The sequence below is a fragment of the Glossina fuscipes genome, unplaced genomic scaffold (genome assembly GCF_014805625.2).
Source record: "Glossina fuscipes isolate IAEA_lab_2018 unplaced genomic scaffold, Yale_Gfus_2 0, whole genome shotgun sequence".
NCBI lineage: Eukaryota > Metazoa > Arthropoda > Insecta > Diptera > Glossinidae > Glossina > Glossina fuscipes.
In genome coordinates, this window is record NW_023998414.1 from 16,687,609 (window position 1) to 16,702,915 (window position 15,307).

At 34.9% G+C, this 15,307-nt stretch overlaps 2 protein-coding genes across 4 annotated transcripts; one reads left to right on the top strand and one right to left on the bottom strand.

Annotated features, from left to right (window-relative positions):
* The first annotated feature begins 118 nt into the window (after window positions 1-118).
* LOC119631299 (active breakpoint cluster region-related protein) lies at window positions 119-10,048 on the top strand. Of its 3 annotated transcripts, none has more exons than XM_038023379.1 (13): window positions 119-1,230; window positions 4,653-5,239; window positions 5,318-5,960; window positions 6,051-6,337; window positions 6,413-6,536; window positions 6,730-6,750; window positions 7,007-7,105; window positions 7,174-8,187; window positions 8,255-8,638; window positions 8,785-8,954; window positions 9,042-9,181; window positions 9,246-9,495; window positions 9,559-10,048. In XM_038023379.1, exons 1-13 carry the CDS (start codon window positions 889-891, stop codon window positions 9,752-9,754), a joined length of 4,257 nt encoding a protein of 1,418 aa, XP_037879307.1. In that variant the 5' UTR covers window positions 119-888; the 3' UTR covers window positions 9,755-10,048. The 3 variants fall into 3 exon arrangements, with proteins under 3 accessions (XP_037879307.1, XP_037879315.1, XP_037879323.1); XM_038023395.1 differs by lacking the exon at window positions 119-1,230 and adding an exon at window positions 1,346-2,789; XM_038023387.1 differs by lacking the exon at window positions 6,730-6,750.
* A 428-nt stretch (window positions 10,049-10,476) lies between these two features.
* Window positions 10,477-14,883, bottom strand: LOC119631315 (probable RNA-binding protein 19). Its single transcript, XM_038023409.1, has 4 exons — window positions 14,714-14,883; window positions 12,424-14,651; window positions 12,233-12,358; window positions 10,477-11,515 (listed from the first exon to the last, which is right to left on the bottom strand). The coding sequence occupies exons 1-4, from the start codon at window positions 14,747-14,749 to the stop codon at window positions 11,203-11,205; spliced, it is 2,703 nt and encodes a 900-aa protein (XP_037879337.1). The 5' UTR covers window positions 14,750-14,883; the 3' UTR covers window positions 10,477-11,202.
* Between the last annotated feature and the right edge of the window lie 424 nt (window positions 14,884-15,307).

The window sequence follows — 15,307 nt, forward strand, 5'->3', positions numbered from 1 at the left end:
GCGCTAAAGAATAGTACCGTCAATATGCTCCGTCTTTTTTGCAACCTTAGCTATGAAATAAAAATAAGAAATATGTAATTTGGAAAGCTATTAAAGAGGAGAGTAAAAAATTGTTTAATATAAAAATATCACAGCAGCAGTGTGAAATAGTATATCCTTATATATTTTATCCTTGCTAACGTATTTGTGAATTATTACAGAAAAATAAATTAATAAAGAAATAAATAAGGTCTTCATGAAAAAATGAGTATGAAAATCTCTACTTATAAAAAAGGTGTGCCTGCCAAGTGAACCTTATGCAAATTGGAAAATCATAGAAATGAAATTTCGTGAAAAGTGATAATCGGGAAAATAGAATCCAAATCTGCAATGCCTTTATATTTTTAATAAAATTTCTATATAATTAAATGAATTGTTCTCTATTGCGTGGAGAACCCTTGCGTGAACATGAAAGTTTCGTTTGATTGAAGCTAGTAAAACGTTTGTTGACCTTGTGGTACGTTTGCTTGTGTTTGCATGTTTATGAAGGTGCGTATTCTAAAAAAATTACAGTATTCCCAATTGCAACTTTTATGTGGAAGTTATAAGTAAAAAACAAACCATTTCTTGGTCTGAGGCAGAGAAATATGCAAATAATGACAAGGTGGTATTGCAATGGTTACTATGGAGTTTAAAAAGAAAAAAGAGTGAATCCAAAGGGAAGAGTGTGTTCTTAGAGAGGGAAATAAATGTATATATATATATACATATATATACATATATATATACACTTAACAGATGCTTTTATATATATGCCTATGTAAAGCATAACAAAAGAGTTAAATATAAACTGTCGCCTATGTCAATTGATTCCATTGATTCCATTATTGGTATTTGGACTAAATTGCAATGAGTGTGTTCAACGATTTTCAACGTTTATGGATGGAGCGCTTTCCTCAAAGTTCGCTGTCAGATGCATGGGAACAAGACGTACGTGCCAGCCTTGAACGCCATCGTTTGAAAATTGGCGAATTAAAAAAAGAACTTGAGCAAGAAACGTTATATGTCGAATATTTAGAACGTTTATTATCGGATGTCGAAAAATACCGTGAATCTGGTGGAAATCCAACATCTCTTTTCGAAGCTCCTACCAACCATAACAATCGCATTGTTCAAGAAAAGGAAGATGACACTCGCGATACACGGCATGGAAGTAATAGTAGTGGAGAACGGGTGCATGACAGAAATTCGGTAAATATATTATCTTTTTTTTTTCTTTAAATTCCATTTTTTTACCCCTCTTTTAATTATTTTGCACTATAGTTTAAATCTAATTTGGAGCTTTATTTTTTATAAATTCGAAATTTTTTTTTACCACTAAAGAAACGAGCGGTTCAATATATATTAAACGAATAAATTAAATTGACTATTCAAATCGCCAAGACAGCTCTCACTTGTTTATAAGCATGTACATTATGGTTTGTCCCACCTTCTAGTCGCTCATAATACACATACTTACTAGTTAAATAAAAAGTGATGAGCAAATCTAAAACAAATTTAAAGCATATATCTGTGTGAATATATATTTGTACATACAAAGGGTTTTCACCAAAGTTACGCTGCTGCTCCTCTCAGCCGTATATTCAGTTGTCTTGAGACCATATAAAGTCGTCAATTTTTACCAAATATTTGCCAAAAGTAGGCCGCAGTATTTATAATTCGTGATACGGCGTGCAAACGATATACTCAGGCCATCGCGGGCAACAGGCTGTGTATGGCTGCAAGATTCTCTATCAATATTCTGTAAAGATTATTCGCTAAGCTTGCCACGACTGAAGGTGAATGTTTGGTAAATAATTTCGAAAATTTATGAACGGTGTGTGTGCGTACATATGCTATTCCTTATTATACGCTTCTGTTCAATTTAGTGATGAGTGCGTGTAGGGATGCACCGGCCCGGGGGCCAGTGGTTTGATAGCGTTGATGTACATGCAAGCATTTAGTTTTTATCTTATCATTACAGCATTTTTTTTTTTTTTAAATACACAAACACAAATGCATTATAGTTGAAATGTTCATATATAACCTTCGTAAAAATAGGGTTGACTTGAGGAATATACTATGTTTATTTGGGGAAGTGTGCGTGAGCTCGCACTAACTTGACAACTTGAAAACAGCAACAACACGTTCTCTTCATTCTGCCTTCCTCCAGTAGCCTTTAATAAAGTTTTTATTAAAGCAATTTCGACATTATCTCGTAGCTAAAAAAATTTTATACAAAAAATCAATTTTTTTCTATAACCGAATAATAGTGCGATGTGCATTCAAAAAATATACCGAATAAATTGCGTTGTGCGTCTCTACTTGCTAGTCAATTTAACCTCTGTGCTTTGGGAAGATAGAATGTTTTAAAGGAAAACAAGAACACCTATTGAGGAATAACAAGCAGATTACGTTTTTGCAAAATTACGTAAAAGAGAGTTTTTTGCATAAAAAAGTAGATAAGAAAAAATAAAAAAAAAAAAAAAAAACAAAGAAAAGACAACAAAGGCGTGATCATAACCACCGGCCTGCAAATCGTCAGTAAAAAAATTGGCTTTACATTGCTTTCTTACCTGAACATAATATATATATATATATATATATATATTCATAAACTAACAAAGAGAAAAAAAAATAAAAATAATAATGAAACTATGAAACAGTAAACCAATCGATGATAACACGCGCAACTGTGAGAAAATCGGAGATTCATCTGTTTTAAAGCTGTTATGTCTTCATTAAAAGAAAAATTCAAATTGTGGCGCGGGGTAAAACAATAGTTCTTTACTAAAGTAATTTCTTGATGTATCTAAATAATGACTCATATCTTGCGATGATTTACTTATTAATCTTCGTATCTTTTAAAGCAAATTTTAAAACCAAAACTACAATCACTGGCTGATTAGTTACATTAAGAAATATAACTAATGTATATATATAAATAAGTCTCTGTACAAATTTTCCAAATGTAAGCGAGATAAAAAAAGCTTGCCAAGAAACTACTAGAATTGCTTCAAGATATCTCATCAGTTTAAGCCAGCCAAATATATTGCGAATCGAATTGAAATTCTCAGAATTCCGTTTTCCTTCGATTGCGTCAATATATTAGTTGCTAGCGCTTGCGAAGTTTTTATATTAACAGCGTTAGAGATATTTAAAAATATTTTTATAGAATTGAAAAAAAAAAAAGAAAAGACATAAAAGACATAAACATAATTTTCTAAAAAAAAAAAAAAACAGTTAACTCACAGTTAAAATATTATTAAGTATGTGGGAAAATAACGTCGTCTTTTTTTGAATTTCTTTGGCTATCAGTAAAGCACATTATTTGAAATAAGATTGACCACATTTAAATGGTGTCCCAAAATTTGCGCAAGATTTGAATTTGCCGCCATTTATGCGGAAAAGCGTTGCCAATACAAAAAATAAAAACAATTTGACAATTGACAGTTTGGAGTTAATAAAAATGGAGCGTTACACGAGAGAGTAACGGGATTAGTCAAAGATTGGTGGCCACATCCCGCAAATTTCGCGCAAAATATGGTCACCTTGATCGCTTCATTAATTGTCAGAACTGCCGCATTTTAGATTTAGAGAATCCAGATATGATTGTCGATAAACGAAGGCATTGATGTGAACGACGTCTGGTTTTAACTAAACGATGCCGTATGCCAATCCCAATAACTGTTCGTGCACTCTCTCGTTTCCATAATTACAATTGGTTGTCTAGATCATGTGACTTAATACCACTGGACGTCTTTTTATAGGGTTATAAGATTTTAAAGGGATGTCTCAATGACCGCACAACCACTCGAGCATTGAAGGAGGAGATTCGACGCCGTATCAACGACATTCATCCACATTTGTGTTAAATGGTCAATGGGAAATTTGGATAAAAGAGTGCGTATGTACCAGCAAACCCTATTCTACTTACATTCTGATCCAATAAAAAAAATGCAATTGAGAACAGAACGTCTCTTTTCCATTTACTGCAAATCTTGCCTAAATTTTTGGGGCAACCTATGTATATGACATTTTTCTCAACGGTAAACATCCTCTGTTTAATCCTATAGCATAGAGCTCTGATATTTTGCAATCGCGATCGCAGTCGAGACAAGTTCTTGCAAGCAATTTGCAGCAGCACCACCTTAAATTTTGAAAAATTTTTTTCTTGCGTGAAGTGATCGAGTTGCAGTAGGGAGTTTTGTCTTGCTTTTATACAATTGGGTTTGCGCAGACAGTTCCTTTATTTCTTACACCACACATTAGCCCAGCTGCGCTCAGCGACGCCGATTACGAAAACAATTCATATTTCATAACTTGTTACAATGCAATCCAAAGAATGCATCGGTATTATTGTGTAAAGAAAAATAATGTAAACTTCTTGGCGATTCGTGACTTTTTAGATTTTTCTAGTTTCCATAAAAGTTTAATACGAAACTAAATGTTATTACCTTTCCGGTACTAACTATCGGATTATTTTTAAACGATGAAAAGTAAACATATTTACATAAATTCTTTCAGTTAACACCAGAAATGTAAACATAGTCTCTGCTCATAACTAATTATTTAAAATATCCCAAAAACCTTGAAGATTTGTATATTAATTTCAGGTATTTATGGTTTTTCAGAAATCCAGCTTGAACTTGAGAGAGTCGAAAAGTGAAAATAAAGAACAGAATAATCGATTGTCATTGAATGCCGATAATAAATATACTCCCGATCAGTATAACATTGTAAGTAATGCTGCGAAGCATATAAAAAATGACAGTCCAACACGCATTGACGAGGCAATCAGCGATAAAGAAAAGCGTGATGTAGGTAAGGAAATAAATAGACTTAAAAATGATCAGACCGAGGCAGTGCATCAATGTATCAGCGAATTAGTAGCATGCATTGGAAGTGGCGATGAGCGTAAATTGAATGACACTACCGGTAATGATAGTACTAAATCTCTTAAATCTTCAACCTCACACTTTGTTACGGTTATTGAGGTTAAGGAAAGCAAAATAAATACCGATAAGGATGGCGGGACAAATGCTTTTGAATACTCGGATATTAGTGGCGGAAACACCGTGGTAGCCTCGTCTTCGTCAACCTTCAGCAGTTTTGATAAAAAGTCCACAGCAGTTGCACCGCCGCCATTATCACCATCACTAGCAATGTCAAGTTCTTCTCATGTAAACTTAATGGAAACCAAAAAGAAAATGCCACCTAGGTAAGAATTTTGTAATCCAATAACATATGTTAATTTCTTTATACATTATCTTATAACTTAATCATTTACAATGCTTAGACCACCACCGAAGAATATACGAAGAGTTGAACCTCCCACCATTCCCGGTTCTGCGTTGTCATGTTCCCCAAAATGTGATGCACCCATTACAGCTAGCGCTGATACCACTTACTCATCTTCAGAAAGTCCTTCCAATACATTAGATTATAATATAAAACCTTCAGATATATTGCGACATAAGTCATCTGAATCTTTGGAGGGTAAAAGTTTTTCAACTAATCGTAAAACTACACCAGAGTTAAATCGTTTCATCAGCAACACGGAATTTTTGGAAGAGCTCGGTCAGAAGATCAGCAAAGCTGAGACGTTAGACAAATCAAAACGAACTGAAATGAATTACACACAGAGCCCAACTGCAAGCCTTAATCGAACTGCTGCAGTGATGACGTCTGCCACAACAACCAATATTTCAAACCGTTCTATTACTCACGGCAGAAGTAGTGTAAGCTCAATGACCGGCGCTTCTCCGACCAGCAGTTTGACTAAGAGTGTCAAGCTAAGTACAATCGACAGTTCTTCCACGGGTAGTTTGGATAAGAAAACGCGACATTCCTTAAGGCCTGTTGAAGCCGATGTCTTGGGCGATAGTGGACAGAATGTTGGTTCTAAGGAATCTTTAGCTTCGCAGGGTATTTCCGAAATTGTAAGCATTCATTGTGCAGTAGTCTCGCTAAAATTAATATTTTGACATTTAAATTTTTTTTGGTTTATGTTTACTATATCGCCGTTTCAGATAAAAAGTTACGAATCTGTTTCTTCCCTAAGTTCAGACAGTGTCAGACTGCAACAACATGCAGATAGTGAAAATGATCACTTATATGATACGGTACCTCTGGACAATGCGGACGATGAATATGTGTACATAAAACCGGGTCATACTGGTTCATCTTCTAGTCGCGATGATCTATCAACTCCGGGCAATTTAAGTTCTAAAGCTCATTTGAATAGTCAAGCTAGCTTTACAGATCCAGAATCGCCCGGCCGTGGTTCGAATTATGTAAACATTGATTACTTTCTGCAGTAAGTTGTGTAGATGTGGCGTGTTTGCCATTTATAAATTGCTAATAAATCAATCGTTGTGTTTGCGTATCATAGGCAAAGCAATGAAACACGTTCAAGTTCGGTAGACAGTGATGGTGAATATGATGTTGGATTGCCAATTATGCGTACCATATCACATGACGATCATAGCTCTCAAACTCCAAGCGCAATAAGAAAGGTAAATTATCCATCTTTAAATTTTGAGATATGTTGCTATCCATCTTCATGGGCAAATGCCCGATTGGTTATTACACAATTTTCCTATTAACTTATTTAGAACTCATAGCATTTGTTCTATTTAGCAAAAATTTATACTAAATTTAACTTATTTCACTTTTATTTATTTCTTTATTTTCGAAAACTACCCGCAGAACTTAGTTTCCGCAATACTTGTGAGTACTTACAGACAAAAAACCACAACAAGAAATTCTATTAATTCAAATAATATTAAAATATGGTGATGGTTTATACTTTCGCTTTTCACTTATATATATTTTACTCTAAATGTTTTTGCATTGAATTTATTACTTGACATATATATTATATTACTCATAACTGCTTTGTATAATGCAGATTATTTTAATAGATTGTATTTTTATGGTTTTAATTTAGAAACTCTCTTATATATATATACGTATGTACTTTTAGGTTTCGGGCAGTCAACGAGGGGCTAAAATACGTTCAATTTTGAATACGATGATTCAAAGTGAGACAATTTATGTATCCTGTTTAAACACAATGATACAAGTAAGAAATTCATTATATGTAAAATATTGATTTTATATAATCTAAAGCGAATTCGCTTTTTATTTTAGTATAAAAAAGCGATTCATGCTACATTAGGTACTTCTCAGCCTGTTATCAAGGAGGAAGAGGAGAACACAATATTTTTCAAAATCGATGAACTGCACGAGGCTCATACCGGCTTTCTGAGTAATCTAAAGTCTTTAGTGGCGCACGAAGGTGGCGATGTGCTCATAGGCGAAACATTTATGCGTCTGGCCGAAATGTTTGATTTGTACAGTGCGTTTCTGCATAACTACAATCAAGCTATCGAAACTGTAAAAAAATGTAGTGCCAATAACCCGCAATTCAAAAAGATTGTCTCTACAATCGTTTTGAATTTGCAGACTGAGCAATCGCTCACTCTCGAAGATTTACTGCATAAGCCGGTCGCTAGAGTGCAAATAAACGCCTTAGTGTTTAATGACCTTTTAGGATGCACGCCATCCAATCATCCTGATCATCATCATCTGAAACAAGCTCACGATACTATACATAGTTTTTTAAAGCAATTCAATGTAGTAAACCAGAGACTGCCATCCGATTCTAATAAAAACTTGCGACGCATGGTCAAAAACTCATTCATAGTTGAACTTGTTGATGGTCATCGAAAATTGCGTCATCTTTTTTTGTTTAACGATGTAATTGCATGTGCCAAGTATAAGGCTTCCGGAAGGGATCGCATTGATTACGATCTCAAATGGTTTATACCGGTAAAGGATATTGCCGTTTTCGAAGAGTCTGATTCGGGTGCCGAACATAAAGAATCTAGTCCAGCCAATATATTACATTTAAAGACCCAAGCATGCACAGTACGCGATCAATTGTTAATGGAGGAGCGGGATGAGAAGGCCCGTAAAGCCAATGGATTGAAAGCCGGCGATAAGTATCGTCGCAAATTGGCGGATCTGGAATCGCAATTAGTGTTGGCGTCGCCAAATCTTCTTTTCCGTATAGGCAATAAATCTACAAATAAAACTATAACATTCTTTTTAAGTTCCGACTTTGAGCGTTCGCAATGGATAGAATCCATTCTGAGTTTACAAGTAATTAAAAAAATCCGTTTTGAATTTACAGTTTAATGTATTTCCACATTTTTTAATATCCTAACAGCAAACTTGTAATATGCCAATATCTAGTGCTATTAATGCTTTGGAAATTCATGAATTCATAGTGGCCATGCAAAAAAGTATGAAAACAGAAATGGGTTCGTATTTGATGCGCAACACCAATGACGAGAGCCTCCTGGTCGGCGATTTGCACATGACTGTACATGGACTGACGGGATTGGAACAACCCGCTGATTTGTACATTTGCTTGGAAGTCGATTCTTACGGACATTACTTTCGCAAAGCAACCACCAAAATGGTGTGCCGCACTACGAATCCAATATGGAATGAAAGTTTTGTTGTTGAATTGGAAGGTAGTCAAAATGTACGCATACTCCTATATGAGCTTCAGGAAAGGACTGTAATAAAAGCTAAACATGTTTTAAAAGTAAGTTAAGTAAAACTTAAAAAGAATTTGGGAAAAAGGAAAATGTCTTAAAAAATTGGTAAAAACAATTTTTGCAATAGACGTAAATTAATGTAACAGTAAAACGTAATTTTTTTTTGGTTTTATTTCATACCTTCTCGTTTTAGTTAAGTCGGAGTTGGCTACAGGAAACGCCACAAGTGCGTACGCTTAAACTAGGCGACAGTCTGACACTGAATATCACGTTGCGTTTTGTACCTGGTGAAGTGACGCTCAGGCGTGTACCAACTTCGAAGCCTGGAGCTTTATTTGGCGCCAAAATGCAGCAAGTGTTAAAGTACATCTTCCGAATTTTTTTATTCTTAATCTTCTTTAATTAATAGTTTTTCCATTTTTTTTTTCTTTTTTTTTTTTTAATTCAAAGGCGTGAGAAGCGTGACATTCCTTTCATTATCAGTGCCTGTATACGAGAAGTAGAACGTCGTGGTATGTCCGAAGTTGGTATTTATCGAGTTAGTGGATCCGCTTCGGATTTAGCGAAACTGAAAAAATCATTCGAAACAAGTATTGAAACTTTAAAAATGTTTTGCATATGAAACGTTATATTGCACTGTTTATTTACTTTCAGATGCCTACGAAGCTGAGCAACTTCTTAAAGATGTTGATATACATTCTGTAACCGGTATATTAAAATTTTATTTACGTGAGCTGCCAGAGGCTTTGTTCACCGATGTATTATATCCAAAGTTTTTTGAAACGTTCAGTCGTTTCAGTAACAACAATGAAACCGAACGTATCAATGAACTGTTAATAGTGTTTGAAGATTTACCCACTGCCAATAAGGCTTCTATCAATCACATTTTAGATCATTTAATTAGGTAATTTTCGGAACTTTTTGGCTGTTATAATCCGATAACGTCAATATTATAAATTTTTCACAGAGTGCACCATCAAGAGGCGGACAATAAAATGTCTTTACATAATTTAGCCATGGTTTTCGGTCCGACTTTGCTGCGTCCAGGCGCTTCACAAATCAAACAAAAAGATCTGTTGGCATCCAGCACGGTAGATGTTATGGCTCAGGCAGGCATCCTCTATTGTTTTCTACAAGCTCGCATTAAAAAGCCTAAAGAATAAATTAAAAAAAAAAAGCACTAACTTGCACGATTATTTAGGCATTTAATGCCGTAATTTTAAGCAGAGTTAAAAAAACAAAAAGAAAAACAGAAACGATAAATACTATTTTTGTATGGTGTGCGTTCAAAAAGAAACGCTTTTTTGTAAATAATAGTTCTCTTCCTTTAGCAGGCATTTATTTCTTGCACTAAAGCTTTGCTGTTTATTCAATCAGTTTTAACTATAAAATCAAAATTACAAAATTCCTGCTTCTAGCATTATAAATTTGATTAATTGAAAAGAAAAAGAAAAGAAAAGAAAAGAAAAGAAAAGAAAAGAAAAAAAAAAAAAAAAACGAAATACGTTGTTATAGCCAAAATAAATGAAAAAGAAAACAATTAAATAATGAAAAACAATTGTATCGTGATCTTTAGACAGATGTCACAAAAAAAAAAAAAGAAAGAAAAAAAAAAAGAAGAACAAAATCGCTTATGTTATTGATTCACTATACTCAGTATGCATCACAAAACAATTAGACAATAACATATATCAAAAAGTAAATTATCTGACATTTATGAAATTTTTATTATTTTTTTTTTATATTTATTTATTATACTCAGTGACAAACTAACTACAATCAAATAATTTTGTATGGCATTTAAGGACTGCATAATCACTGGAATGTATACTTACTCTTCAGAGGGTACAATCAGAATGTCGTATGGATCTGTATCAGGTTCTGCTTTCAATTCATTAAAGTTGGCAAGCTTCTGTTTACTTCCAAAACTGACAAAGATGATTAGAAGACGAGCTAGACACGCTGGAGTTAGGATATAATCAGATTTCGGCTTAAAAAACTACAGTAGACGTGATAAAGAAGCCTCATTTAATGAAATGTACGAGAAGGACGTTACCTATAAATGCAATTTCGGGATGACGTTACCGAACATACAAGCAAAGTTTAGAAACCTAGGTAAAATACATAATGGGTTCCATTTTTCATAATACAAAAAAAAGGCAAATAGCAGGAAGCAGATCACATACTCTGCTGCTCTCTAGCTTAAAGGTTGCATGTTTGCTTGCTATAGACATTTCTGTCAAAACAATTGTAGAAATCGTAAAATACGCACCAACTTGGATCCCTGTTGAAATTAGCCTGTCACTGCCTATCACATTCCTCTCCAAAATTATACATCCAATAAATCGGAAGGAAAACATTTGTTAGAGTGCATTGTGTTTCGGCAACCAATTTACTTTCCAAACCATTCGCCGCAGCATACATATTTAATAAAAAGATCTTTGAATTTCTTTCTCTCATATATAAAAATTTCTTTTTATATCAACATAATACATACACTACAAGGGTATTTTGTATTACATATACATACGTACATCTATAATAACACATAAATAGCTATTTCTATATATGCGAAAATACATATTTAATAAAATCTATATAAAAGCAAAAATTATTCGTTTTGTTGCGTTGAGTTTGAATCGATCGCGAAAACCGCGCGATTTCCACGTTTGACTTTATATGTGTCTAGAGCATTCGATTCTTGGGCTGCACGTTTGCGAAGCTCAGTGACATCTTCATCGGATGTCGACGCCCATTCGAGCACAAGACGTCTTCCGTATAAATGTGTGCTTTGACTAAGGGCTTCAAAAGCTTTTTTAGCATCACTTTTGGAAATAAAATCGACAAAACCAAAGCCACGATGGGTATCTTCTCCTGGTGTCATTTTGCGAGGCAAGCGTACACTACGCAGCTCCCCGAATGCCCTAAAAAATGATTATATTTTGTATATTTAAATATATATATATATGTATATTGGATGTTTGCAAAAGTTTTGGTCAGCGGCTTCTACAGGTAAAAATGATAAAGACGCGGGAAATACCATTGTACATAAAGGTTGAATTCGATGGTTTTGACTTTCTTTTACATAAAATAAATTTTGAATTATTCAGCGTACGTTGACGCTAATCATGGGCCGCTCAAAATTCTTCTTCCCAATTTATGACTTTTGTTGTCGATTTGAAGAAATCTGCTACCGAAGACCGCCAAACATGTTCAGAGGCTTATGGTGGTGCTGCTCCCAATTGTCGATTTTGGGTTAAACTTAAATGCCCTTTTTTGGACACTTGTTGAAAAAGTTATCCACCATACATTGTTCCAGCTCAAATGGAAAGTTCTGCTACATCCGACGTACTCATCAGGGATGACGCCTCCTGATTACCACTTATTCGGATCAGTGCAGCAAGGCTTGGCTGGCACGTGAGTCCGCAAAGTTGAAGTGGGAAAACAGCTCGGTGGGCGGACAGTTGCCAATCCAATATAATGTCATGTTTTTCGGATGGAAACTATTTTGGTTAATACAAATTGTACCAATTTTCCACAATAAATGCCTTTTTCAAGTGAAAAAGTGATCAAAAGTTGTGCAAACACCTAATATATATGTAAATGTTTAAAAAACAAACATAAAGTGTTATCTTATATACTTAAATATATCTTGGACTTCTTTCATTTTTGCCTGGAAGGCTATGTTGCGTACTAGAATTTTGGTGCCGGTTTGTTTTGTCAAAGAAACCTTCTTACGTTGTGCTTTGACTTGATCTTCGCTATCTCTGAAAAGCAAAAAACCAAAAATTCATAAATTATACTTTAAATTGTTCATGGTTGGGTAATTTACTTAAGCGTGCGATCACTGCGTTTTAATTCCACCTGATTGCCATCTATAGTGGTAAATTGCATTATTTTTAATGCCTTGTCCGCGGTAGACGCTTTTTTAAATTGTATGAAGCCGTAACCCAAGGACAATATGTCTTGCGGATTGCTCGTATCCCGCCGTTTAGCAATTTCCACTGTGTGTATCGCACCCAAACCTTTGAAGTGATTATAAATTGTCTCTTGTTTCGTTTTAAAGTTAATATTGCGTAAAAATAGTGTTGTATTCGGCTCGGGGCAACTATCGTCCTTTTCTTCACACTCTTCTTCTGACTTTTCTTTATTTCCCTCTTGTTCATAAGATTGATGTCCTTGCGATTCCAATTGCTCTGTCTGTTTAATATTTTTTTTGTCCTGTGTGTTTTTCTCTTCGGTAAATGTGTCTACCGTGCTCGTTCTATTATCACCCGAAAGAGTATTCTCCGGGGCCCATTCCAAGTAAAGCGGTACGCTTTTAAATTTGCTATATGCAAGTTTTTTGAACGCCTGCCGAGCTTCTCCCGCATCACAATATTCAACAATAGCTGTAACACCGGTAGGAGGTAAGATGAATCTGCTAATGGGCCCATAAGTGCCAAATAAGAGTTTCAAATCATTTATGTTTGCATCGTGTGGAAGGTTTTTAACTAAAATTGTTGTTTTCGAACGTTTCATTACTGGGCCATCAAAAACATTCAGCTGAACGCCATTATCCTCCAAAAATTTCTTCATTTCTATGACTGTTTGCGTTTCGCCTAAGGCCAATCGCACTGCTGCACTTGAACCGCCCTCGGCTGTATCAAAAATTTGCTCTTTGGTTGTTTCAAACTTCTGTGCTAAAATTTCAGCGACTGCATTTGACCCAAGAAACAATGTGTTCCAGTTAACACTTTGTTGAGCGCTTTTTTTTAGCTTTAATTCTTTTTTCTCTTTAAAAGTTAGCCCAGCGTCGTTCTCGTCATCAGCTTCTTTCGTTTTACTTTTACCAGGCATTAAATGTAAAAGGCGACCATGAAAAGTGCTTCCGTCTAGCTGATTGAACGCTTTAATAGCATGCTCCGGCATCAAGTAAGTAACCGTGCCGAAACCTTTAATTTGACGTGTGACAGAGTCTATCGGCAAATTCAATTCTGCGACAGGACCAAATTGTTCGAATAATTTTTGTAATTCATCTTCGTTTACTGTATAGGTTAAATTACGGAAGAAAATCTTCCCGGATTCTGATATATCCTCTTCATTACATAAACTGTCTGCTTGCTGTTTCCATTTCGAATGATGGGCATTTAAAGGCACCGCCGTCATCCTACTTTCCAAGTTGTTTAACTTATTTTTGGTGATTTTGTTTTTCTCAGTGAAATCCGAAAAGAACACTTGTTTGCTTTTAATGAAGCTTTTGTTCTTTAGCATAGCTCTTTTCATGTCTTTCTCAGTTTTAAAGCCGACATAGCAAAATCCGTGAATTTTCGTAGGTAAACGCACTGAATAAGGCTTTAGAGGCTTAAAAAATTTTAATACATCCTGCCGCTTAGTCTTATAGGGCACATTATGAATTTTAATAGTAAATAGGTCCAAGTTAGGTTTGCTTTGCTTTGTTGTACTGATATTTAAATCATTCTTGTTATCTATTAAAGACTTCATATATTCTAAATCACTTATTGATTTGGTAGCCAATCTTTCTTCTCTGTCCGCTATGTCATGGTCATCCTTTTCTGGCAACTCATTATTATCGTCCGCGTTTTCCTCCACATCCTCTTCATTGTCGCTTTTACTAGATGGAGACGCGTCCTCCTTGATTTTCGCATCATTTGCCCAAAGCAAACGATGTTTGTCATGAGCTTGTAAAAATTCCTTAAATTCTGCATCGTCTTTATATTTTTCTACTATCTCTTTTAATTTGGAGATTTTGTTCACATTTTCCTTAGAATTCACAGTTTTTTCGTTCATCAAATCAAGCAATTTTTGCTTTTCTTTGGTGTATTTACTCCATGGTCTTGGCTTGTTCTCAGTTCCCAAATCCCCGCATAATTCAACCCGAATACGACGTGTGTGAATGCAAGTTTTATCAAAAAACTCAAGAGCTTTCTTGGCTTCATCCTCCGCCTGATATCCTATGAAGCAAAATTGACGGAACGTTCCTTCCGGAGTATACTTCATGGATATATCCGTGATGTGCCCCGTCGCACTGAATATATTTCTCAATTCATTTTCGTCAATCTGGCAAAAATCGTCAACCAAATCAAACAATTCTCGCGTCACATATCGATTTAACTACTTACCTTCTTCGGTAGTTGTTTGACTATAATTCTTGACATTTTCGAAACCCTTTCTTTCAAAAGTCGCGTTAATTATTGTTGAAGTTTCAAACCCAAATATTTGTTTTTTTATCAGCACGTGAAAATAGCATTGTTGCCAATCTGATTATTTTTCTTTAAAATTAGGAATTGATACCGAAAATAGAGACGTAGCTATTTAAATTCCTCTGAACAAAGCTGCAGGGGCATAATCACACATCTGAAAGCCAATTTAGGTTTTCGTCTTCCCGCTGGTATGGGATCGTGTACCTGATAGCACTCAGCATTGGTTGATGACGATCATCGGTTTCTTGGGATCACGTAGGCACAATCGTTGTTAACTATACTCTGTCACACTTCTCAAGTTATAAGAGAAAACAACTGTAAATTCAAAACAAAATAATTTCCAAACTAAATTGTTTATTTGCGAACAGCTGAGCCAACATGAAAAATTAGAGAAAAAACTTGATAAATAAAAACAAAATTTATTGAGCAAAAAAAGTGAGAGAAAATTGCAAATAACGAAAACTTTTTCTCCACTTCTTCTTAAACTAGGACATAGCAAGCTGCTTAAGCCAA

Bases quoted from the DNA above. Each gene is read 5' to 3' on its own strand.
- LOC119631315 (XM_038023409.1), bottom strand. From the start codon at position 14,749: ATGTCAAGAATTATAGTCAAACAACTACCGAAGAAG. The intron at 12,359-12,423 runs GTAAATTACCCA...TTTGCTTTTCAG, and splicing joins CGCAGTGATCGCACGCTTAA to AGATAGCGAAGATCAAGTCA. The intron at 11,516-12,232 runs GTATATAAGATA...ATCATTTTTTAG, and splicing joins GAAGTCCAAGATATATTTAA to GGCATTCGGGGAGCTGCGTA.
- LOC119631299 (XM_038023379.1), top strand. From the start codon at position 889: ATGAGTGTGTTCAACGATTTTCAACGTTTATGGATGGAGCGCTTTCCT. The intron at 1,231-4,652 runs GTAAATATATTA...ATGGTTTTTCAG, and splicing joins GGGTGCATGACAGAAATTCG to AAATCCAGCTTGAACTTGAG. The intron at 9,182-9,245 runs GTATTGAAACTT...ATTTACTTTCAG, and splicing joins GAAAAAATCATTCGAAACAA to ATGCCTACGAAGCTGAGCAA.